The sequence below is a fragment of the Nestor notabilis genome, unplaced genomic scaffold (assembly GCF_000696875.1).
Source record: "Nestor notabilis isolate BGI_N333 unplaced genomic scaffold, ASM69687v1 scaffold9338, whole genome shotgun sequence".
NCBI classification, from domain to species: domain Eukaryota; kingdom Metazoa; phylum Chordata; class Aves; order Psittaciformes; family Psittacidae; genus Nestor; species Nestor notabilis.
The window spans coordinates 22,406-45,356 of NW_009938698.1; the positions used below are offsets into that span (position 1 = coordinate 22,406).

At 39.8% G+C, this 22,951-nt stretch overlaps 1 protein-coding gene across 1 annotated transcript in view; it reads left to right on the forward strand.

The window, feature by feature from the left end:
• The window catches only part of ATP2A2 (ATPase, Ca++ transporting, cardiac muscle, slow twitch 2), a 44,090-nt gene extending 21,360 nt beyond the window's left edge, over window positions 1–22,730 (forward strand). Inside the window, exons 5-20 of the mRNA XM_010019468.1 lie at window positions 1–50; window positions 1,842–1,927; window positions 2,847–3,311; window positions 5,996–6,084; window positions 9,009–9,111; window positions 9,633–9,764; window positions 9,862–9,984; window positions 10,156–10,374; window positions 11,552–11,887; window positions 12,133–12,353; window positions 13,352–13,554; window positions 14,351–14,436; window positions 14,836–14,969; window positions 15,989–16,106; window positions 16,218–17,772; window positions 21,603–22,730. The exon at window positions 1–50 is cut by the window's left edge and continues 55 nt beyond it. Coding sequence (XP_010017770.1) covers window positions 1–50; window positions 1,842–1,927; window positions 2,847–3,311; window positions 5,996–6,084; window positions 9,009–9,111; window positions 9,633–9,764; window positions 9,862–9,984; window positions 10,156–10,374; window positions 11,552–11,887; window positions 12,133–12,353; window positions 13,352–13,554; window positions 14,351–14,436; window positions 14,836–14,969; window positions 15,989–16,106; window positions 16,218–16,487 — 2,635 coding nt within the window. The 3' untranslated portion in view covers window positions 16,488–17,772; window positions 21,603–22,730. The remainder of the gene's footprint in view (window positions 51–1,841; window positions 1,928–2,846; window positions 3,312–5,995; window positions 6,085–9,008; window positions 9,112–9,632; window positions 9,765–9,861; window positions 9,985–10,155; window positions 10,375–11,551; window positions 11,888–12,132; window positions 12,354–13,351; window positions 13,555–14,350; window positions 14,437–14,835; window positions 14,970–15,988; window positions 16,107–16,217; window positions 17,773–21,602) is intronic.
• The last annotated feature ends 221 nt before the right edge of the window (window positions 22,731–22,951 follow it).

The following is a 22,951-nucleotide window of genomic DNA, read 5'->3' on the forward strand; positions in this document are numbered from 1 at the left end:
TACTTCTATCAAATCTACAACTCTAAGGGTAGACCAGTCAATTCTCACAGGTATAATTTATGTGAATTTTGGATAATTACCTGCATAATTGCAAGTGCCTTTTCGCTGTTTGTTTAGAATAATCAATTAGAAACAAGCCTGTAGCTATTCAAGTACTCTGTTGCATTCAAGTGCAGTAAATTTCTGATCTAGTAACTTAACTCTTATAGTGGCTGAATGCATTGCTTCATTATTGGCTTTACATGTTGACTTTAGTGGGATAAACATTCTTAGTGAGAAGTGTAATGCTTTTTTTGGGCTTGCTTTCTCCCCACCCCTCCAAGTCACACACCAGTAACTTGTGGGAAACTGCAAAAGGAAGAATTTCTATTCTAGTTTATGCAGTCTTCTAGGTTTGAACATCTTGTCACTGCTCAAATATGAAAGTATGGAAAACTTACTAGAAGTCTTCTGTAACAGCCGTTTTCTCTCACAAGAAGGAATAACTTGAAATTCAGACAGCTTTTAAACCACTGTTGCTAAAGACTGAGTGCACTGAAGCCTTATTTGCTGAAATTCTGTGCTCGAACATTCATGTGTTTCCTGGTACCAGCTTTCCAATGCAGGACCTATATTTAGAGCACTTTTCAGATGTGTTGAAAACAAAACAAAGTAGCAGTACTTCTGAATATAGGAAAGAAGCTAGGAATCAACCAAGCATGCTATAACATTTATTCACTTGGCTGGAACATGAAGATCTGTCTGCCTGTTTTGGTAGCATAAATTAATGTTAACTAGCTCTGAATTTTAAAACAGTAAAGTATTCTTAAGAAACCTATTTTTGATCCTCGAATCTATCTTGGAACAGGCTCCTAAGTTTCTCAGTACAGATTCTGAATAGCATAGAACTGATGGAGCTTACTTATGTTAGGCAGAAGAAAATGCAGGCACTCCATATTTGTCAAGCTGTCAGAACTGAAATAATTAGAAGAAGAAATCCACCAGAAGCCTGATAATGGGAATAATTCCTTGCCTTTGTTTAAATAACAGAATTATTTTTTTTAAAGAAACCTTTTTCTATTTTCAGCCTATTTTAAGTTGATGCTTTAGTGTCCTAACTAGTAAAGCACAACTGAAGTCTAAGATGCCGCTTAAAAGTAGGAAGCTTTGGCTCTCTTGGCTTACGAAAGGTAGCATAACTCAGTGATGGAAGCTAATAGCAGCACCTTAGGAAATCTGATTAATTAACATCCGTGTTTTATGGAAAAGAAACTTTCCTATACCTGTGACATGTTTATAGAAATTGCTACTCTTAAGGTCTTTATGGAAGAGTTCTCTGAAGACTTCCAGCTAAAGAGTTAAAAAACAGATGGGTGCATGACACTTAAATCGGGTCTGCCAGTATAACTGTGCTGCATACAGTCACAGACATATAACTGAGGTAACATCTAATTTTTAAAGGAGAACATACCTCTTCCAGTGCCTAAAGAACAGGAGCACTTGTTACTTCATGAGAAGCACACACATTAATTCATGCAGTAGATCTTGCTGCATTAAAAGGAGGGGTGGAGTATCAGATGCTTACTTTCCCTGTTCCTTAAAAGACATGGTGTGTGCTTCATTTATATTAACTCTATAAAATGCTTACTTAAATCCTTTCCTATTTCCATTAAAAGCCAGCCATTCATTTTTTTTGGTCAGCTGAAATATTTCCTGTTTCACTTAAGCAATTAAATCATTTGAGGAAAGAAATTTGACATCCTACAGAATTTTAGGACTGAGGATTATAACTTTTTGATTCCCTGCAGGACTCCAGATGATACATGTATAATCTCTTCTTAAGACTATTATCTTAATTTTAGGGGAATCTGTGTCTGTTATTAAGCACACTGACCCTGTGCCTGATCCTCGTGCTGTAAACCAAGACAAGAAGAACATGCTTTTTTCTGTAAGTTACTTGGGTTTTAAACTTCTGTATAATAATACTGAAGCTGTTAAACAAAAATGCTCAGAACTTCAGGTCTTCACCTAAAAGCTGTAGGACTTCTTTGCTGTATTATCGATATGCTTGTCTCCATGTACATGGAACTAAATGAATTAAAAAATAGAAGTAACTTCTAATAAAAGCTGTCCTGAGTGAAGATGTTGCTTGAAATCAGTTTCTATGAGGAAACTGGTTTTTTTTTCCTTCACAAGAAAGGCTTGAAGGCTGGAGAACACACACTTAGTGCTTCTACATTGCTTTTCTAAAGTAATAGTTCTTGAGACTGATAAGAGTGCCCACACAAATTGTGGTATTGGGTGGCTAAAATTCAGGAACCTAGTTCTCAATAGGAATGAAATAGCTTGTATAAATTTGTTTAAAGGAAGCATTGAATGCCTTTCAGATAACAAAACCACTCTTCCCATATTGTTGGTAGGCTCCTTGAAGAAAAGCTAACTGTTTTTTCTCATGTTAAGTGTGTTCACATAGGGAGCCCCAGAGAACACATCTATTACTCATAGTAAATAACATTAAATATGACAAAATACAATCCTAATAAGAGAAAAAAACCACTGAAGATTCCAGTTGAAATACATACTGCTTACTCAGCAGCTGGGTTTGACGATGTTGCTTATTGTAGGTCAGTATGGTTTCATTTGGGGCGCATTCTACGTTGGAGTATTCCCTTACAGATACTGGGGTCATGTCATTCTCCTCATCTTTTTGTCTATCCTAGCTGAAACACAGTCTAGACTTATGTAAGGTGTTCTTAATGGTTTGGGGTTTTTAAGTCAAATTAAACCAAAACCAAACAGAAACCACCACCAAAACCTGTTTATAGCTTGACTATAAGTTTTCTCTTCCCTTTCCTTTCTTTACACAGGGTACTAACATTGCTGCTGGTAAAGCTATGGGAGTGGTTATTGCAACAGGAGTAAACACTGAAATTGGCAAAATCCGTGATGAGATGGTGGCTACTGAACAGGAGAGAACCCCACTGCAACAGAAACTGGATGAGTTTGGAGAGCAGCTGTCGAAAGTCATCTCTCTTATCTGCATCGCTGTTTGGATAATAAACATTGGTCACTTCAATGATCCGGTTCACGGTGGCTCCTGGATTCGAGGTGCTATCTATTACTTCAAAATTGCTGTTGCTCTTGCTGTTGCTGCTATTCCTGAGGGTCTGCCTGCTGTCATTACCACCTGCTTGGCTCTTGGAACCCGGAGAATGGCCAAGAAGAACGCTATTGTTAGAAGTCTTCCCTCTGTGGAAACCTTGGGTTGCACCTCAGTTATTTGTTCTGACAAGACTGGTACTCTGACCACGAATCAGATGTCAGTCTGCAGGGTATGTTGAACTAGCTGCTTCTGTTTTACTTTTCTTCCTCAGCCACTCTGAATAGTCAGCATTGCTTGAATTCTTTTGATTGCAAGTCTTTGGGTTCTCATATCATAAAAATTTTGCTTTATTTTCCTAAGATAAGCTTCCACTTTTAATTCAGTTTTCCATTGTGTAGTGTTTAAGGCTTTTATCTCTTCCCTTATTTAGTCATGGCCAAAAATAGCTGTACCTGCACTTGATGGAAGGAAAAGTTGTTTGCAAGCAGCTTTCCATTGACTTGTCTGTAAACCATTCAGTCTACTGGTAATTATGTAGTATGATTTAATCCTCAGTTTCAGAAAGGTAGGAGAGTAGAAGCAGGATGTGTGTAAGTGTAAAACACTTGCCTCTTCCATTTGGCAAGATGACAATGGTGAAGAAACTTAACAATTATTACAGTATCTTGGATAGTTTGTGGTATTTTCACTATTGAGTGGTTCCAGCTTTATTTGGTTATTTTACCTTCAGTAGCTCTTCTTGGTCTGATGTAGATCACTGTGGTGTTTCCAATGTGCAGTATTGTATGACTAATCTGGCAACTTTGAGGTGTGGTTGACCCTGACACCAGCATTGCCAGGGTCATCTTCAGTGTCTGGCATATCTTTAGGTAAGCATAAGAAGTTAGTGCCCCTTGTCCCTTCCGCCCAGTATTCTTTCTAGTTTTGATGAATTTGGGGCTTTTATAGCTTAACATAATGCATGTTCAGTTGCCAGTTCTTCTTTCTCATAGACTTGATATTCTGTGTAGTAATTTCATGGAGAAAACATAAGATTCTTCTGTTTAATTGTAGATGTTTGGTGACTTAGCAACTTTAGGACATCAAATGTTCAGTCATTACATTGGGTTAGAATTCCAAATATGTGAATGTTGAGCACTGCGCACCAGTGGCAAAAGTTTGTAAGCCTTAAGCGCTTTACTCTCATGTGATGGATGGCTTTTACTTTCTAATTGGTGGTTGACTTGTTCTACTTCCTTAAGTATTGTAGTATTTATACCTAAGAGACACAAAGCAGCTGCTCATCAGTATTCCAGAGGAGGTTACTTGCAGTAGAGTTGCATAACTGCCCTAGTCTTTGCAGGGATTTTTTCATCATGCAGATGCCAAAAGCAGAAGGCTTCCTGGTTAACTCATCATTTAAGTTGTGTTTATTTAAATGCTCAAACCACTCTAGTCCTTGTATTTAAAGGGCTAAATGTTTCAAGTTTTGTGCAGTGCAACTTACTTGGTTTCTTGTTAAGCTCTGACAGCTACAAAATAACCTTAATTGCAAGATTTTACAAAATGTAGCAGAATCCTAGTACCTGTGAACAGTACACTGCTGCTCAGTTTCACTCTTGCTTAGCTTTTGAGGAATATTGGTTTACAACAGTCATTCTACTTGTTGTAAGGTTTGGTGTCAGGTAGTAACTCCTGAGTGTCCAAAAGAACCCTATACTAAAATGTTTCAGTCAGAAACAACACTGCCTTAGGAGGAGACTTGAGGGATTGTGTTTTAAGGTCCTCCTGTAGTATCTCCTTTTGAGAATGCTTTGTGGGCTTTTAATTCATCAACTTGTCTAGCTTCTTGATCTTTAAACTTTGAAGATTATAGGACACTGAGGCAGATCAGTTGCAGAACACCTAATGATTAGGATGTATTTTGTGAAGATGCTTGCCTAAAACATAAGGCAGCACAATGCAGGGAAAGAAAGACACTGCTAAAATGTGGTATAGGAAAATGACTTATGCTAACCAACAGGTAAGACGTTCCATTCAGATACACAATCAGTGATAATTTTTCTTCTCTACTACCACTCCAGCAAGTCATGATAAGAGTATGACAGCTCCAGGCACTGTGGTTTTTATCTCCCATCATCCCAGTTGTGGTTTTGCCTGCAGCTCTCTTAGAAAGGAAACAAACACAAAGGCAAGACCGAGATGCAGGTGTTATGGGGTACAACTGCATCCTTCAAATTGGAGTCTCTGTCTGAAAGTAACATTTCAACCTGTGCTAGAAGAGCACTTGAGCTGTCTGAATGTATCATCCAGTGCATTGGTAGCTTAGAAAAAGTGACTTACAACTACAAAACCAGGACAAAGAAACAGTTTCACTTAGTGGCTGGTATTAAGGGAAACTGGCCATAGTCTGGCTCTTGCCTAAAACCTTACCTCTTAGATCTAGAAGCTTCTGGTATTTGTAGATGCTTTTATTTTTACTTTGGCAAGAACTTCCAGTTTCCAAGCTGCCCTGTGCTGCTTTTACTGGAACTGCTGTTTCAAATACACACAGGAGAACTGATTTACAGGTCTGAAGCCTAGGAAGAGCTTGTCTATATTCAGGATTGTCCAGTGGATGTGTGAGTAGTCTTCACAGCTAAAGTTAAGCGTATGTAGTTATGTGTTTTCCAATTCTTTGATGTAGTTAAGCCACAATTCACTTTTCAGATGAGATCTGTTAAGCAGACGTGCTCTTTTCTGTACTTTGTGCTTCAGTATAGGGAGCTGTTCAAACATATATGGGATCAAAGTACAGAGTGTCATATCTGGTTTTGTCTAGTTTGTGGGTTCAACCCGAGCTTGCCTCTTCTATGTGCTTGCTTAAAGACCTGTGTTTAAATTCCTTCATTAATTATTGTTCAAAAGTAATAATGTTTTTAACTCTAATTTCAGATGTTTATCCTGGAGAGAGTAGAAGGAGATTCCTGTTCTCTGAATGAATTTACTGTAACTGGTTCAACATATGCTCCCATGGGAGAAGTGTAAGTGTTCTGCTGAAGTTAAATATTTGTCTGTTTATGCACTGTTAATTTAGGCTTGAAAAGTGATGCATGGAATATTCAGTAGTGATAGTTAATAAATGAAAGCTCAAGCAGTGAGAATGCACACTGAAGGGCTAGGGGGGAAAGTAATTAGCAGTAAAAGGAAGTTAAATTCTATTCAAGTAAACCTTCATGAAACTGACTGAACGCAGTCTCCAGTATTTCAATGTTTCATTCATAACCTAATCATAAATTAGGGGTAGGTGAGAAGATTTATTTTCATGAAATCTTACTGGGCTGAGATGAGCTATGCCAGTGCTTCAAAATGAAGTTTACTTTTATATTTAAAACCCTGCATAAATCTGAACAGGCCTCTGTTAATCTATGAACTCAATGTTTCTATTCCCCTGCCTCAGAGAAGGTAGGAGACTTTTTTCCTATGAATGTGTTGGAGTTAATTCTTAAACTTACTGCAATTTCCTGTCCCCTACCCTCAGCAGTTTATTGGACTCTGCATCTGTGCTTGAATAGATGGCTGTCTGTCTCAGCCATTGGTATTTGAGCTGGTGTTAAACCCACTCCCTTAGGAAAGGAATGCTATGTCTGGTTTACTTCATCAGTTGCAAATCTCTGGTAGTGGGATAGGTGGTTCATCCTGACAATTTTAGGAATTTTTAGGGCTCTGCTTCTAGAAGGAGAGCTGTTTCTTACTGGATTGTTACAGCTTCTTTTACTGCCCGGTGTTCCATGTGTTTTTAATCTCATCAGTTCAGTTTTACTTGCAGAAGAGAATTGTTCTATGTATGAAGTAGAATTAAGTTTCAGTTATTGTAAACATTTCAGCCTTACAGAGTTCCACATGCATGCCTCTGACTCCATGCAATCTTCACCAATCTCAGTAGTGATTATCTCTGTTTAATTTTCATAGCTGTTAAGACCATGGTGTTCTCAGCAGCTGGAAATTTTTATTCCCCAATTCTCTTTTGTTTCAGAGCTAATTGCTGTCAAAAGCTTATGCTTTCATTTCAGGAGATGGCATTGACTTAGGCAAGGTGACATTCTAGCTCTTGCTGAAGCAGTTATGCTTTAGCTGGTCTCGCAAGAGCTCTGGATAAACAAAACAATAAAACATAGTGTGGTGGCAGATGTTGAGTATAAGATGACAGCATCAATGTATGTTAATGTTCTATTTTTACTTGCTGGAACCAGGGAAATGTGAACAAACATGTTCATCACGCTGCATTCACGTACGTAAAGAACATTCTGTGAGAGGGAAATGGCCACAGAAAGGCTGTTATTGGAGCATAAGGAAACAAATAGCTAAATGCTCAAACCTTTAGGGCTGATTTATTTCTGCAGTTATGGAAAGCTTTTGAAATCATTGGCTTTGTGAGGATTTTAAGGTGATTGGCTTTGGGTTGCAAACACTCACTGACAACGAAGTTCATGGGGACAATTAGGAGGCAGCCTAGTCCTTTGCACTGCCCCAGAGCAGGACCTGCCCTAGATGTTTCTTTGTTGTACTTGACTTCAAATGCTGTTGTCTTCCACAGCTGTACAGGCAGTCTCCTCTATTTCATAACCATTAAGTGGGTTTGCAATAAATCAGTGTTTTTTCAATCGCTCTTACAGTACTTGATGTGTAACTTCCCCTAAGATGTCGTTCAGAATACAAAACTACAAATATTTCTTATTTGAAAACTAGAATGTTGTAGTGCCAGATTTCCCAGGGATGTTAGGAGATTGTCAAACGGCTTAATTCTCTTCAAGTTCAGAACAGGTGAAAACAGGAAGTATTGGCTGTGATAGATGAGGCGACAAACTGGGAGCTGCTGGGAAGTTTAGAGTTGACAGTTTAAAGCCACTGCTTATGGCTGTAGGTTTATGTGCAAAATGACACTTGCAAAACATGCTCGTGTTTTTAAGATGCATTTGGTTCACATGCTGTGTTATACAACACTGGAATTTCTTTGCAGTACTGCAAGAGACTGAACAAAAGCTTATATAATTGGACATTTTGTAGTCTGTGTTAGGAATTCTTATGGAGTAGTGATCCACGTCTTTCTACCACCAGACCTTTTTTTCCCTTCCCCATGAGCTTTAGTGAAAGATGTTATATATGAGTTATGTCTTGCTAATTTTGGTAGGGGGAGAAATAACAGTATTGAACACTGTCTTGGGTCTTTTATGCTTACTCTAGAAGTATGCTAATGTTCCAGAAAATGAATTCATTTACTACCTATCTCCAAATGTCAAAGCAAAGAAGATGCTGCTTCTTTGTGATGTCTAAATGGTGCATTACTTCAGGAAAGATTTCAGCTACTCATCATTAGATGTATGTGACTACTAGAAAAGAGTATTTCTTTTGTAGTGGCATTTGTGTTATGAAATTACTTAGCTTTTCATTGCTTTAGGAGGTTCACATATAGTATAGAGGAATTTTTAAGAAATTAGAAGCCCAATCTGCTTTTATCCCTGCCCAGTGGATGCATTTCATGCATGGCAGTAAATCTGCAGAATATGCAGTAAGGTTGAGGAAGCTGAACTCCTGAGTACTCCCAACAATATCCCTCTCCTACTTGGAACAGTCAAGTCCTGCACATACTCTAATACTGCTCTCATATGCCTCTTCACTGAGCTCTTCTGCGTTGCTGTATCACTTGAGGAAATGAGGTTTTGTAATTCAGGTAGTGATTTCATTGATGATCATGTAATTCAGTTCATGACTCTTTGATCTAAACTTCAGAACTCACCTTCTATTAAACCTGCTCTTCTCAACAATTTCTGGTTCTGTAGTTCCAAGTCCATAACTAATAAGCATTGTACTAAATGGAAGTACAGTAAAGGGATTAAAGAAGAGGAAAAGGTGAGATGCTAATACTAAATAACTAACTTAAGTCTCCCCCTTTTCTTCCTTTGGAAAGGCATAAAGATGACAAAGTTATTAAATGTAGCCAGTATGATGGCCTTGTGGAACTTGCAACGATCTGTGCGCTCTGTAATGATTCCTCTTTGGATTACAATGAAGTAAGTACATATCCTAGAACAGAGGAGAGTGTGAGAATGAGGATAAATGTTTTTCTCATCTGTCTGTGTAATACGTTTCAGTGATAAATCCCCTTCTAGTCGAGAGGGAGAGTATTTAGGACCTCTTAAGTGTTAATTCTGGGAATGACTTGTTTGAACACTGAGAAAACGGAAGCCAGGCAGCACGTGTAATCCAAAATGTAGAGGTCTCCTGGTGTGTAGAATGCACTGCTGCTTTCTTGCTTTGCTTTGTCTTCTTAAGGTTGCTATATCTGATAACGACTTAAATGCTTGATGATAAAGTACTGACATCCTTCTCTCTTCATCTTGAGAGTGAAGGCTTGAAACTTCCTACAAATCATAGTCATCAAAGCTGCTTTTTCAAAATAGGCTGTTTTTTGCTTGTTTCATAAGACTTAAGCTTTTTCTCCATTGTGAAACTTGAACATTTGTCTCTGGTAGGTTCCAGGTGAGGTTTAAAGTAAACTTCTGTGTTTTTATTTGCTTTGTCTTAACTAAAGGCTAAGGGAGTCTATGAAAAAGTTGGTGAAGCCACAGAAACAGCACTTACCTGTCTGGTTGAGAAGATGAACGTGTTTGACACAGACTTGAAAGGACTTTCTAGAATTGAACGTGCAAATGCTTGCAACTCGGTCAGTAGTGTTCCTTTTACCTGGAATTCATTGGGGTGTGAGTTTTGTAGTGTTATCTAATTGCATTTTTATGCTTTTTTTTTTTTTTCTTTATAAGGTGATAAAACAACTCATGAAGAAAGAATTCACTCTGGAATTCTCAAGAGACAGAAAGTCTATGTCTGTCTATTGCACACCAAACAAACCAAGCCGCACATCCATGAGCAAGATGTTTGTTAAGGTCAGTTCCTCACGCAGGGAAGTGCAGCTATGGAATGGCTGCAGAGGTAGCACAAGACTAAATTATGGCACAACTGCACCTTGAAGGTGAAGGAAGGACTTTGTAATTTGAGGAGATGTTGTAATGGGAAGGGATTTATTAAGCTAAATGACTTTTTTTCTGCCTCTGCAGGGTGCTCCTGAAGGAGTCATTGACAGATGCACGCACGTCCGTGTTGGAAATGCTAAAATACCATTAACCTCAGGAATTAAGCAGAAAATAATGTCTGTTATTAGAGAATGGGGAACTGGTAGAGACACGTTGCGTTGCTTGGCTCTGGCTACCCATGACAGTCCACCCAAAAAAGAGGAAATGAATCTTGAGGACTCCTCAAATTTCATTAACTATGAGGTAAGTTTAGTAAACTCTCCTTTTAACAATTCTCCCTTTCCCAAACTGAAGAATGGGGACTCCTTATGTTGAATTTCTTCTTGAGGAAATTATGTCTGAGAGTTTTCTCTTTGAGTGTTTTTGATGTCAGCCACAATAGTTAACCACATGCGTGGAGGGAATGCTCAGTTTCAGAAGAGTCTATATGTGTCTTTGAAGAAACTGTTCTTAACACAGTTAAAGAGCTAGCTGCACATGGGACTGTTTTATATGTATACTTAAGGTCCTCAGGATCAGAACACCTTAAACTCTGAAAAACACTGCAAAAATTGCATGTGGTTTCAGCTTTAATGGTTTTCAGTTTGACATTGCTCAACTGCAAAATGTGTTTGGGACTTTTGTGATGAAACACACCAGCTGTTCTGAGCTGAGGGTTAACTTCACTTCCCTGCCTCCATACTGTCAGCTGCAAAAGCGTGGTCCATGATAATCATCTTAGCTATTCTGTAATTTTCCAATGAAATCTGGATTTAGGATTTAGAGGGGAGGGAATGACAACAGTTACATGAGAGCTTTTGGCTTGTGCTCTGTGCTCCTGGCACTTATTACAAAACAAGAAAGACCTGACTGCTTGCAGGTTGAGTTTGCAAGGCTGACAACTAGAGCACATTTCAACTAATAAAACAAAGGTATTTGAGGCAAGATATGCTTGTAAAGGTAGGATCCCATTTCAGAATGTGGCTGTGCTCTGAGAATTAACTATGTTGTCCCATATGCTCATCATGTAGATGATACCATGCAGCATTGTGATTCCAAAAGCATTCAGTTCTTATTTACCTCCTCTTCCTTGTTAACGTGCGTGTACATTTGCAAACTTCTCAGTTCTTCTTGAGCTGTCTGAATTCAATGTCAAAGCTGAAGTGCTCTGACTCAGTATGGAGAAACAGAGAACATCTGTGAAGTAACCCTTTCGGGGAGGGGAAAAAGAGCAAGAATATCATTCATAATACACTGGTTTTGACCAAATGGCAGGATGATACAGGCCTCTGTCTTAATTGCTTGAGGGTGAACCACAGAATATTGTGGGCGAGGAGTGAAAAGAAATGTCACTGCACTGAGAGACACTTGGCAAGCAAAATGATTGTATCAGTAATGTCAGATGAGAAGTCTACTAAAACATGGTGCTCTCTTGTTTCAGACCAACTTGACCTTTGTTGGCTGCGTGGGTATGCTGGATCCCCCAAGAATTGAAGTAGCTTCATCTATAAAGCTGTGCAAACAAGCTGGCATTCGAGTTATCATGATTACTGGTGATAATAAGGGCACAGCAGTGGCTATTTGCCGTCGCATCGGTATCTTTGTGGAAGATGAAGATGTTTCTACAAAAGCTTTCACTGGTCGTGAGTTTGATGAGCTCTCACTTGCTGCCCAGAGAGACGCTTGCCACCATGCCCGGTGCTTTGCTCGTGTAGAGCCTTCCCACAAATCCAAAATCGTTGAATTTCTTCAGTCCTTCGATGAGATTACAGCCATGGTAAGTAATTGAACTCACTGTGTAAGGCACACACTGTGTTTACACCCAAATTACACCTTTTCAAACTCATTTCTTACTTTGGAAAGCACTTGTTTTTACATTTCCCTGAACTCAAAGCCTCAGAATAGTTCTGCATTTAAGTGATGTTTAAAGATGCAGAACCACAGTCAGTGCAAAATTCCTTCCTGATCCTGTATGTAAGTGCCCACCTTATTTCTTCTTTCAACTTTAAATTCTTGTTTTAGACTGGTGATGGTGTCAATGATGCCCCTGCATTGAAGAAAGCAGAAATTGGGATTGCTATGGGCTCTGGTACTGCAGTGGCTAAAACTGCTTCTGAAATGGTTTTAGCAGATGACAATTTCTCGACTATTGTAGCTGCTGTGGAAGAAGGACGTGCTATTTATAACAACATGAAACAGTTCATCCGTTACCTGATCTCCTCCAATGTTGGAGAAGTTGTTTGGTAAGTTTACAGTGCTTTTCTTTGAAATACAGTAGTGATGATGGACTCTTTGTTAGTTATTTACTTCTAGTATTTAGCACTAAAACCAGAGAAACAGGTTCTCCAGGTAATTGATCATTGTGATTGTGTGGAAGTGTCTGTACTTCCAGCCTAGTCTTGTCTAGAGACTTTCAGCATACCACAAAAGATTGACATTGCGTATAATGCTCTTGCTCAGTAGGTGTCTAAATGCTTTAGAATTACTTCTGTGATTGGAATAATACTCTGAAATAGGAAAATAAAAACCTTAGAAACTAAAAGATCTGATATTTCAGTTAACTTAGTCACAGATGTAACACAGATGTTTGTTTAGCCTCAAGTTACAGAGGAATGTGTTGTCTGTGTCTTTGGAAGTAGTGACCCAATGCCACAGAAGGCATTTCTGGTAACAGAATGTAAATACTAATCTCCTAACAGTTGTTTATATCAAAGCATACTTTCTCCCAGAGTGGAGATGTAACACAGCAATTGTCTTGCCTCGTTTCTTGTGAACTTCAAAGCTGTCCTTCATATGGCTCTTGCTGCAGCCTCTGTTTCTGTTCTCTCTATTCATGCAGGCTTGGAGCCATGAAAGTTACGTGCTCATTAAATTTTTGCAGGGACTGGCAGTAAGCTAGATAAATGAAACTTGGTCACTAGAGCTAAAATGCTATTATGGTTTTAGTTTTCTGAATGTGAGTATGCAGCTTCTGGTATTAAATGGATAACTCTTGAGAGAAGTGATGCTACCGGCTTAGGTTTAAGAATTAAAAGGACTTCTTTACTGGCACAAGAATAAGCTTGTAACTGGTGGGTTTTTTTATAGTATCATGGTTTTAGTTTTCTGAATGTGAGTATGCAGCTTCTGATATTAAATGGATAACTTCGAGAGAAGTGATGCTACCAACTTAGGCTTAAGAATTAAAAGGACTTCTTTACTGGCACAAGAATAAGCTTGTAACTGGTGGGTTTTTTTATAGTATCTTCTTGACTGCTGCCCTGGGCTTTCCTGAAGCTCTAATTCCAGTCCAACTGTTATGGGTAAACCTTGTGACGGATGGTCTCCCTGCTACTGCTCTGGGCTTTAATCCTCCTGATCTTGATATCATGAATAAGCCACCACGCAACCCTAAAGAGCCACTGATCAGTGGATGGCTCTTCTTCCGTTACCTAGCTATTGGATGTAAGTAGTAATAGCGTTTTCTTCCTAAGTAAATTTAGGCAGGTTTCGTGGGGTTTTCTTGAGGTCCACTTGAAAGCAGTTTGTCTGATCTCCTTGTATGCTGAAACCAGCCTTAGGAAGACAAGCATGTTGTGGGATTGGGAGTGAAGGACCAAGACCAGCTGTTAGTGAATGTATATCTGTGTTAACTGTTGAGCTCCTATGTAGAACTACTCCTAAATCTAAAAATGACAACTGTTATTTTTGTGCTTAAGTAGAAGAACACAACAGGTTTGCAGGCCTGGCTGTAATGGGGGAAAATAAAGGAGTATCAATTTGTGGATGTAGATTTAAACCTTAAATACAGCTGTAGTACTGCAAAGCTAGAATACGTATCTGTGTGGACATTTAATGCACCCTGTCTTCATGCCAGAAGTTGTGACCTTAATTTTTCTAACTGACTTGATAGATCTTAAAGTAAACCTCAGTGTTAGTTAGTGCAAGTACAGACATGTTGGGTTTTGAGAGGAAAGAAGAAAAATTGGATGTTGATTACTCCCAAGTCCTGTCCTTGTTTGCCTTAACTGTTCTAGCTGTCAGCTTCCATAAACAGATATTAGGAGGGTATTTAATGGTTATTTAATTTACAACTGGTGGAACAGATTTCTTCCACAGGAGATAGATGAGTTACAATAGATGGATTACAGTCTCTTTCTTTTACAGTACTGGAGGTCTTGAGGTAGCAGTTCAAGTGTGGCAAAGGAGATCTCTCTCACACAGCTCACAACACTGATAAAAGCACTTTGTTTTCTTGAAGGTTATGTTGGTGCTGCCACAGTGGGTGCTGCTGCTTGGTGGTTTATTGCTGCTGATGGTGGTCCAAGAGTTTCCTTCTACCAGCTGGTATTTGCTCAGTTTAATATCTCAGAGTGGGGGGAGAAGGGAGATACATGCTTCTTTTCATACTTGTTATGAAATGACTGTAGATAAACAGTAGGTTACAGAAATCTGTATCATGAGGCTTTTCAAGCCCTGTTACTGTAAAACTCGATCAAGTTTAATTAGTCTCAATACTGAAGCTCAGAGTTGGGTACCTGAGCTTCTAAGCAATTTGAAGGACTGATCATTGTCTTGTAAGTAAAAGACTAAAGGGGATTCTTGTGAACGTGGAAGAGGTTTAAAACCAGTGCTTAAAGGAGTCAGAAAATTTTCTTTTCATACTACTGCTTATTTCATAATTGCCTATTTTACATTTTAAAAGTTACCAAGCTGTGAAAGTAAGTTCCCATTCTTCTATTCTAGAGCCATTTTCTGCAGTGCAAAGAGGACAATCCAGACTTCTTCGGTGTCGACTGTGTGGTTTTTGAGTCTCCCTATCCAATGACAATGGCTCTTTCTGTACTTGTCACCATAGAGATGTGCAATGCTCTCAACAGGTTTGTATGTCCAAGTGGCAAAGCAAAGCTTCTGCAGAGCTTATCCAAACTCCTGCTTCTTGTGCAGTTTGATCTGTAGTGTATGGACAGCTCAGCTAATGAAGAATGAGTCACATTTCCTTTCTGAATCCTGGTAATGCAAACAAAATGACTCTGGGATGACACTTGAGATCTGTTATCATAAGGTATATTTTTAAGTCTGCCAATTCACTCTGGTATTTTACTAAGCATGAGCAACTGCAATATTTTCCATTATTTCTAATCTAAGCTTCATCAATCAGATTATCCCTCCTATGTTGGTATAAAGTGATATCAAGGAGAACTAAAATAAGAATGCTGAAGATATGGAAAATAGTTTTTCCTGCCCTAAGGGAGTCTGGGTTTAGCCAATTAATATTAGATTATAAATGGAAACCACTAAATAGCACAATGTCAAGGTTATTTTTCTTCAAATAGCTTAGAGGTCAGTTAATTTAAAAACAAATAAACTTGAAATACTTCAAAGTTACTGAGGTAGTCCTACAGAGTGGGATATTGCTCTGCACCTGATGTTCTGGATCTCAGCCTTTATTACAGCATAGCCTAAATGCAGATGGAATCCGGAGAGCAGAAGGAAAGGACAGGCATTAAGGTGCAAGTACTGCACCTCTGTATAGCCAGTCTTGAAGTGAACTTCAGAAGTGGTTGCAATAGGTCCCCAGGCATGCAGTAGATTGGGGAGGGTTCTGTCCTGCACTGCTGTGCCCATCTTTCCCTTATCCCTCCCATGGAGAGGGGTGTAGTGAAAGATGTAGACTAGATCAGGAATGAGGGGAACACACATAAGCTTTCAGAAACATAAGTGAGGCTGAACTGTGACTGCTTTGAGCTCCAAGTTGCAGTATATCATCTATAAACTGTATCTTGGTGTCTTTCTTTCATGACTGGGATACCTGTGACTTGCTCTGCTGCTTTTCTTTCTGATTTATTGTATTTCCTATTGGTGTCTTATGGACACATGTACCATGTTTCTGTTGCAGTCTGTCAGAAAACCAGTCCTTGATGAGGATGCCCCCATGGGAAAACATCTGGCTGGTGGGCGCCATTTGCTTGTCCATGTCACTCCACTTCCTTATCCTTTATGTGGAACCTCTGCCAGTAAGTGCACGTGTCTTGCCCCCATCTTGGGGACAGAGCAAAACCTTGTCTGCAGCTTAAGGCGAGGGATGGCGAAGGGAGAACAGATATAATGCTTGGCTTTCCTTTCAGATTATCTTCCAGATCACACCTTTGAATGTGACACAGTGGCTGATGGTATTGAAAATCTCACTACCTGTCATTCTGCTGGATGAAACACTTAAATATGTGGCCCGTAACTACCTGGAACCTGGTAAAGATAGTGTGCGGCCTGCCCCCAAAGAGTGTTCTTTGTCAGCATGCACCGAAGGAGTTTCCTGGCCGTTTGTGTTCATTACTATGCCCTTGGTTATCTGGCTTTACAGCACAGACACTAACTTTAGTGATATGTTTTGGTCTTGACTGACATGATGACAAGTTTTACATTCAAAGAAAAAAGTTTAACTTAATTTTTTTATTGTTTAGAGCAACTGTCTATTTCTGCTGAATTTTCACATGAACATATTTGCCGGTGATGGAGGTTTCATAATCTAGATTTTTGTTTGTTTGTTTGCTTTTTCTGACTTCAGTGGGGGCAATATATTCCTCTTTTATACACAGTTCAAGTGTCCATTGACATGTACAGAGAACTAACACTATTTTATGCAAATATTTTTTTGTAGATGAAAGCATGTACAGTGTTCTGTTCAATAGTCTATTCATTGTGTACAAAAAACAAAAGAGGAGATGTTTTTTTGAGCCAGCGGACACTATCAAACTAAATTGGCAGCAGATTTTAGGGAATGAATGTGTGTCGTCTAAAACTAAACAAGCATGTAACTGTTTGTCTTCTGCATGATCATCCAAACTTAAGTTGTCATAAAGTCAGGTTTTACTCCGAAGCAGAACTTTCTGCACTGGGTAGAGAGTGCTGCTACCTCGGTCAGGATTTCTTCTCGGTTCCCCCCTCTCCCCTCACTCTTGGTTCTTGACTGTCCTTGTTTACACCAGTTTCTGTATGAGGAATGCCTAATCTTGCTCGTGCAGAACACACCATTCCAGGTGCAGCCTGCGGGGTTCTTCCATCCTCTCAACACACGTAGGGTTGTTGGTTTTTTTTAAGATTATTTATTTGTCTATTGTATTTTATTGTAACAGACCTTATTTTGCCAGTGTTGCCCATTATGCAGGGATAGGGAGGGCTACTTCTGTCTACTTAAATCTAAACCAAGCCTTTTTAACAACCACAATCTGTTTTAATTCGAAAGAGGGTTTAAGTTGGGGTTTAATACTTTATTTACCTGTGTCAGATCCTTTCTTTTTCTTTTTCCCCCTCCCCTTTAAGATCACAACTTTTAAAGAGACCTGGAAAAATAACTTGCACTGCATAGCTAGAAATTGGATTTCCTACACTTTAGGGCACTAATGATCAGTTGTATACATGGAGTTACTCTGCTGGCCTGTTGTTAGCCTGACTTGAAGTAACAAGCTCGTGTGTGTGTTTTGTAAAATCTGTAAATAGCACATGACCAAATTGAACATATTGTATAGAACTATTTTTATTTTAATGTGGCACTAACCACCTTCATTATGACGGTAAATGTTAAAGCATGTTTTCAAATTCAGTCCTGTATCAACAACGTGTAAGTCATTAACAGTCCTAACTGTGGTGTTTTTCTCCAATGCCTTCCAACTTTCATCGACTAAAGTGAGTATTTCTCTTCCATTTCACCATGCCAGTGGTGACTTGCTGTAAAATAGCATATGCTGTATACGTGTTGAAGAATAAATAGTAATTTCTTTCATTCCCATGCTGTGTTTTGTCAAACTCTGCTGTGCTACATTATTATCACCACTTTAGACTCTTGTTTTGTGGTCTGAAGCTCAAATTACTGATTCCAAAGGCAAAGCTTTTGCTTTTGGGTTTAGTGTATTTTAGGGTCTTGTTTTATAGCCCCCAGGAGCCTCAGTGCCCCATGATCTTACAGCTTTTGGTCTTAAGTTTGAGATAGAATTGGACAAATCTGTAACTTAAGACACTAACAGCTGTTAACATGAATGTTTAGTGTCCAAAACACTCCGGTACTTGCGGTCAGGTGCTGGTTTACTCCAAAGCTTTTTCCTGCTCTGAAATAGGGGATGCCCCTCTGAGCTGACTGTGCCCATCTTTAGTCCCTTCTATCTGCAGTGCTCAAAGTGCAGGCACTCCTCTTTGCAAAACCAGCTTATCATTTCCCATGAGTGGGAACACTTTGTACAGTGGTCATCTGAGAAGGCAAAAGAACAGTCTCAGCTTAACAGGAGAGTCTTTGAGAATCATACTGGGGTCGTTATGTCTTTGTAGAGTAGCAGGTGCTCTGTTATCTTGTGCTGGCTCATCTGCTTTTGTAACCACATTCAAACAGCTTTCTGATTCCTCATAGAGGAAAATGCTAGTTAAAAGCTATGTTCTGTCCTTGCCAGCTGGAATCCAGTGAGCACAGATAATTCTACAGGTTTCAAGCTTTCAATTATAGATTCTAACCTCGGAATACACAGGCTCTATCTGAAATTCCACTGCATCGTGAATACTCACTCTATATATAGACTTTGACTTGTTTAAGTTGATGCTGAAGTGACTTGGAGGAGCTGGACCTGATGATGTAGTAGGTGTGTTGCCAAACTGTAAGCATTTAAATCCTGTCGAATGCCCTCTTTAGTGTGGAAGAACGTGTCTTTTTGGCAGACTGCGGTTTTGCATACCACAAAAGCAATGGCCAGCACCAGCCATTGGCTCGATTGATAATAAATGAGCAGTAAGAGACTTCTCCCTGTTCTTCAAAACAGAAAAATACTAGGTCATGGACCTACTTTGATCTCAAGGAATTCTCAATCACAAGTATGTGATTTGTTGGAAACAAATACTAGCAAGTTAGTTCTCTGTGCTCCCAGTGTTATTGATGAACATTTTCCAGGGCAGGCAGGTCACAAACTCTTTGAAGGCTGGTTCGCAGTGAACCTCCAGAGCTTTTTAAAGCCATATATCTTACTGTCACCATGAATGACTCTGCTTGTGCAGTCCTATCCCTGTGTATTATGCTGAATAATCCTGCTCAACACCCCCTTTTCCTCTGTCTCTAAGATGCTGAAGAGGAAAATGTTGATAAGTAGAATTCAGTCTTCAACTTCTTTATTGGAGCTCTGTCTGTGTTGAAGATGAATCCTGCTGCTCGTGTCATGGATTCCCATGTGGATATCCGAGCTTCTCATTTCTCATGGCTTGGGAGTGCTTCCACTAGGACCTTGTGTTCCTTGGAGTTTGCCTTTGAAAGCTGGATGATGGCTGGGTGAATGGAGTGGCATTCATCCTGCAGGCTCCTGAGGTTATGGGAACAGCCAGGTTTTATAAGGTGCTCCTGAAGAGCCCAAGCAATCTTCCTTTACCCTGTCTTCTTTTTCTCCCAGTTTTGGTGTCCAAGCTTCCTCCTCGGCTGTGAAATCAGTGTCTGCTGGAAGCTTCTGTGTTTGGCATCTTGGAGCTGGGATGCTGTGGGTCTGGTCTTAACCCTTCCCAGCTAAGGGAGGTTCTTGAGTGTGTTTCTGGCATGGGAATAGCATGAGGCAGTAGAGGGCTTGGCTTCTCAGTTACAGAAACTGTAGAAATGCAGGGTAAGGTTAGTAAAGCACTGCAAGAAAATGTGTGCACTGAAGTGCTGCTGCTTGGTGGTGTAGATCCTGTAGATCATTCCTTAGCTGTCAATCCTTTCATCTGGAGAAGCCAGGAAGGGAGTTCTTGTCAGTTTAGAACAGACTGACTTGCCGACATCTCAGAGTTGGAGCTCTCACGTAATTGCCTTGCTCCCTACACATTTCTTCTCCAACCTCCTCACTGTACAAGGGTCATCTTGGGATGGAAGTAGGCAACTGCTGTCTTAATGTGTTAGCCCTGTGACTGTATCAATGGAAGCACTTATTTAAACAGAAATAACTCAGAAGTTACCCAGGCTTTATCTCTTGGCCCATTTTAGAAAGTAGCTTTATACTTTGGTTCTCTTTGCTCTCATCTCACTGAGCTTTTCCATCTCCACTGTTTCCTGGATTCCTCAGTGTCCTCACGTATCACCACTTATTTCCTAGTGTGAGAGGTGTGTAAGGCTAGTATCAATCATGCAATTGATGCTACCTCACACTAGGAACACCAGGAAGGATACCAGCTTATGCTGGGAAACCAGCAGGGTTTGGTACGAGAGCAGCTCCTTCTGAATTCAGTGTTCTGTAGCCTGGTCCAGAGCAAAGAAAAGGGTCAGTCAGATGTCAGATATTTAGGCAGGGGTTTTATCTTTACAGTGCCTCAGGCCCTCTCTGCTTTCAAATGTGATTCAAAGTGCTGGTTGCGAGCTACACAATGAGCTGCTCCTTTTTGCTGCCTTCCGAGCAATAAAAATAGTTCATACTTAGTTCCCTAAAGCATTATTGCAAATAAATAAGGATGAAAGAGGCTGCAGGAAAATACATATGAGTGTGTCAGAATGCCACCAGGCTTATGTTTGTAGGGAGGCTGTTTTATGGAAGGGCAGTAGAAAGAAAATGAGTTTTTAATGGGATGATAGAATGCAGTACAGCAGTCCTCTGTCTCTGTTCCAAGAACACAGCTGATGCACAGGACATACCTGGTAAACAGCTTAAAGATGGTCGAATTTGCTGAGATGAAGGGAGGTAAAACTGATCCAAAGCTGTCTGTCTCTTGCACCTGTCTTGTTTACTTTTTTTGCACTTCTAACCATTAACCATTTCCCTAATCTCTGCTAATTACATCCTTAATTACATTAATATGCATTCCCAAATCTTAGCAGGAGAGCCTAAATTTCATAGCCTTGCAGCAGTGTTTTGAAGAGCCACCCTCAAGTTGTAGGCAATCAGAGCATTCGTCTCTCCTAGACGCAAGGCAAACCGTACGCTGTACTTAGGGGTAAAGTACAGTAGTAGCTTTATTACGTTGTACTCTACCCTTTGCCTACACATTAATCCATGTAGTTTAATGACTTCTTCAAAGCTTTCCTTAGTGCTTCACAGAACAAGCTGCATTACTTGGAAAAGGGACATTGTTAGGTCACTTTGGGGCCGAGCTTGTGATATAATGGCTTGATTAGAAATCACCCTTTAAAGTTCTTAAGAACTTGAGCTCCAGCCTTGTAGCATGGAACTCAAAAGTAAAAATTACAAGTGAGTGAGGCTTGTCTGTTGCCACTGGTCAGGCAGAGAAAGGCAAGAGCTGTCTAAACACGTCTTAATTCTTTTTCACTGAGGTCTTACGTAGGAAGCACTGGCTTTGCTGATGATAAAGGGAGCTCTGCTGCACTCGGCATTGCTGAGCCATAATCCAGAGTTCTGGGCTTTAGGAACAAAGTAACCTGAGAGTGTCCCTCCAATGGCAGGGCAGCCAGTTAGCAAACTTAACATTCTTTCTTCTGTCACTGTTGATCTTAGTCTTGCTTGTATAATGGTAACTGAGCATTCATCCTTTCATTAACTGATGCCTTCTCTTTCTTTCCTTTTCAGCAATACTGGAGTAATCGCTTCCTAAACAATTTTGCAGAAATGTAAGGTTGTTTTGTTGCGTGCATGTGTTTTTAGCAACACATCTACCAAACCTTCTGCATGTATTGTGTAAAGATTCTTTGCTTTCCCTAAAACAAAACTCATTGTGTTTCTCTGTGGAAGAAATGTGTGGTACCATTAGGACTTCATTATTACAGATGTACAAACGTGCAATATCTAGCTTACCGAATGGGAAACTCTGTCTCCAGAGAAGTTTGGGTTCTGTGCTGCATGGAGAAGAGTTGGGTTATCCTTGAACAACAACTGTGGAGCTGTCAGCCAATTTTCCCATATTTCTGTATGTAAAATGTCAGTTTATACAATGTACAATAGCAAAATAATGCATGCCTTCGGTCGTAGCCAAATCTCTGTATTGTATCATCCCAACCGTGCTACTCTAGAACAGCTTATGTACAATGCTATCCTATTTATAAAATCCATTCGGAAAAATAACTTACAGATGAATGTTAAACCATAAGCCTCCAGTTCAGAACTTTGGCTTCTTTTTTTTATCATGTGTGCAAATGGACCTCTTTTGCACTGTAATGTAACTTATTTAAATCTAAGGCAGTAAGACAGATGTTGGTGCAATACAAACTATCGTGATGCATTTATCTGAAACAGCAACAACCGCCTTTAACCAGTGACCACAACTGCATGTGTGACCTTTAGAAGCTGTAAATAAGATCAGTTGTCTCTTTCCATGCTGACAAGTAAGAAGCATCACACCCAGTTTCATTTGTATCAGGTAAATAAATCTCTTCTACCATACATACTTTGCGTGTTATTTTATGCACTTTGTTTTCTGCAGGTACATTTGTTCATACTTCAGCGCTCTCTTATTCTAAGGCCAGGATGACACTCACTAGCACCAACACCATTGCAATCTTTCCTCCTAGAACTATGCAGATGCCAGCTGCTCTTCCGGCAGTATTGACCTCCTCGCTGGTGTGATTTCCTCTGTCCAGGGGCTTGTGTGTGTGTTTAAGGGACACTGTCAAGTACTTTGATCACTCGATTTTTTTAAAATGCTCCATTGTTTGTAAGATCCCTCTGAGAAACTCAAAATAAACAATTCTTTCCCAACTACATCTTCATTTTTTTTTGTCCTTTTCTATTTTCTAAATTGCCCCAGCACGAAGCAAAGCAGTTGTTCAGTCTCTTCCCCCTTCCACAGGCAAAAGGAAGATGAGCCAAATGTGTTTGCTGCAGTGCACACCATGAGTAACCTGCTGGGTGTGCTTCTACAGGACTGTTGTCCAAAACAGGGGCTCTTCTGCCACCAGCTCACAGGGCAGGAGTCTGTAAGT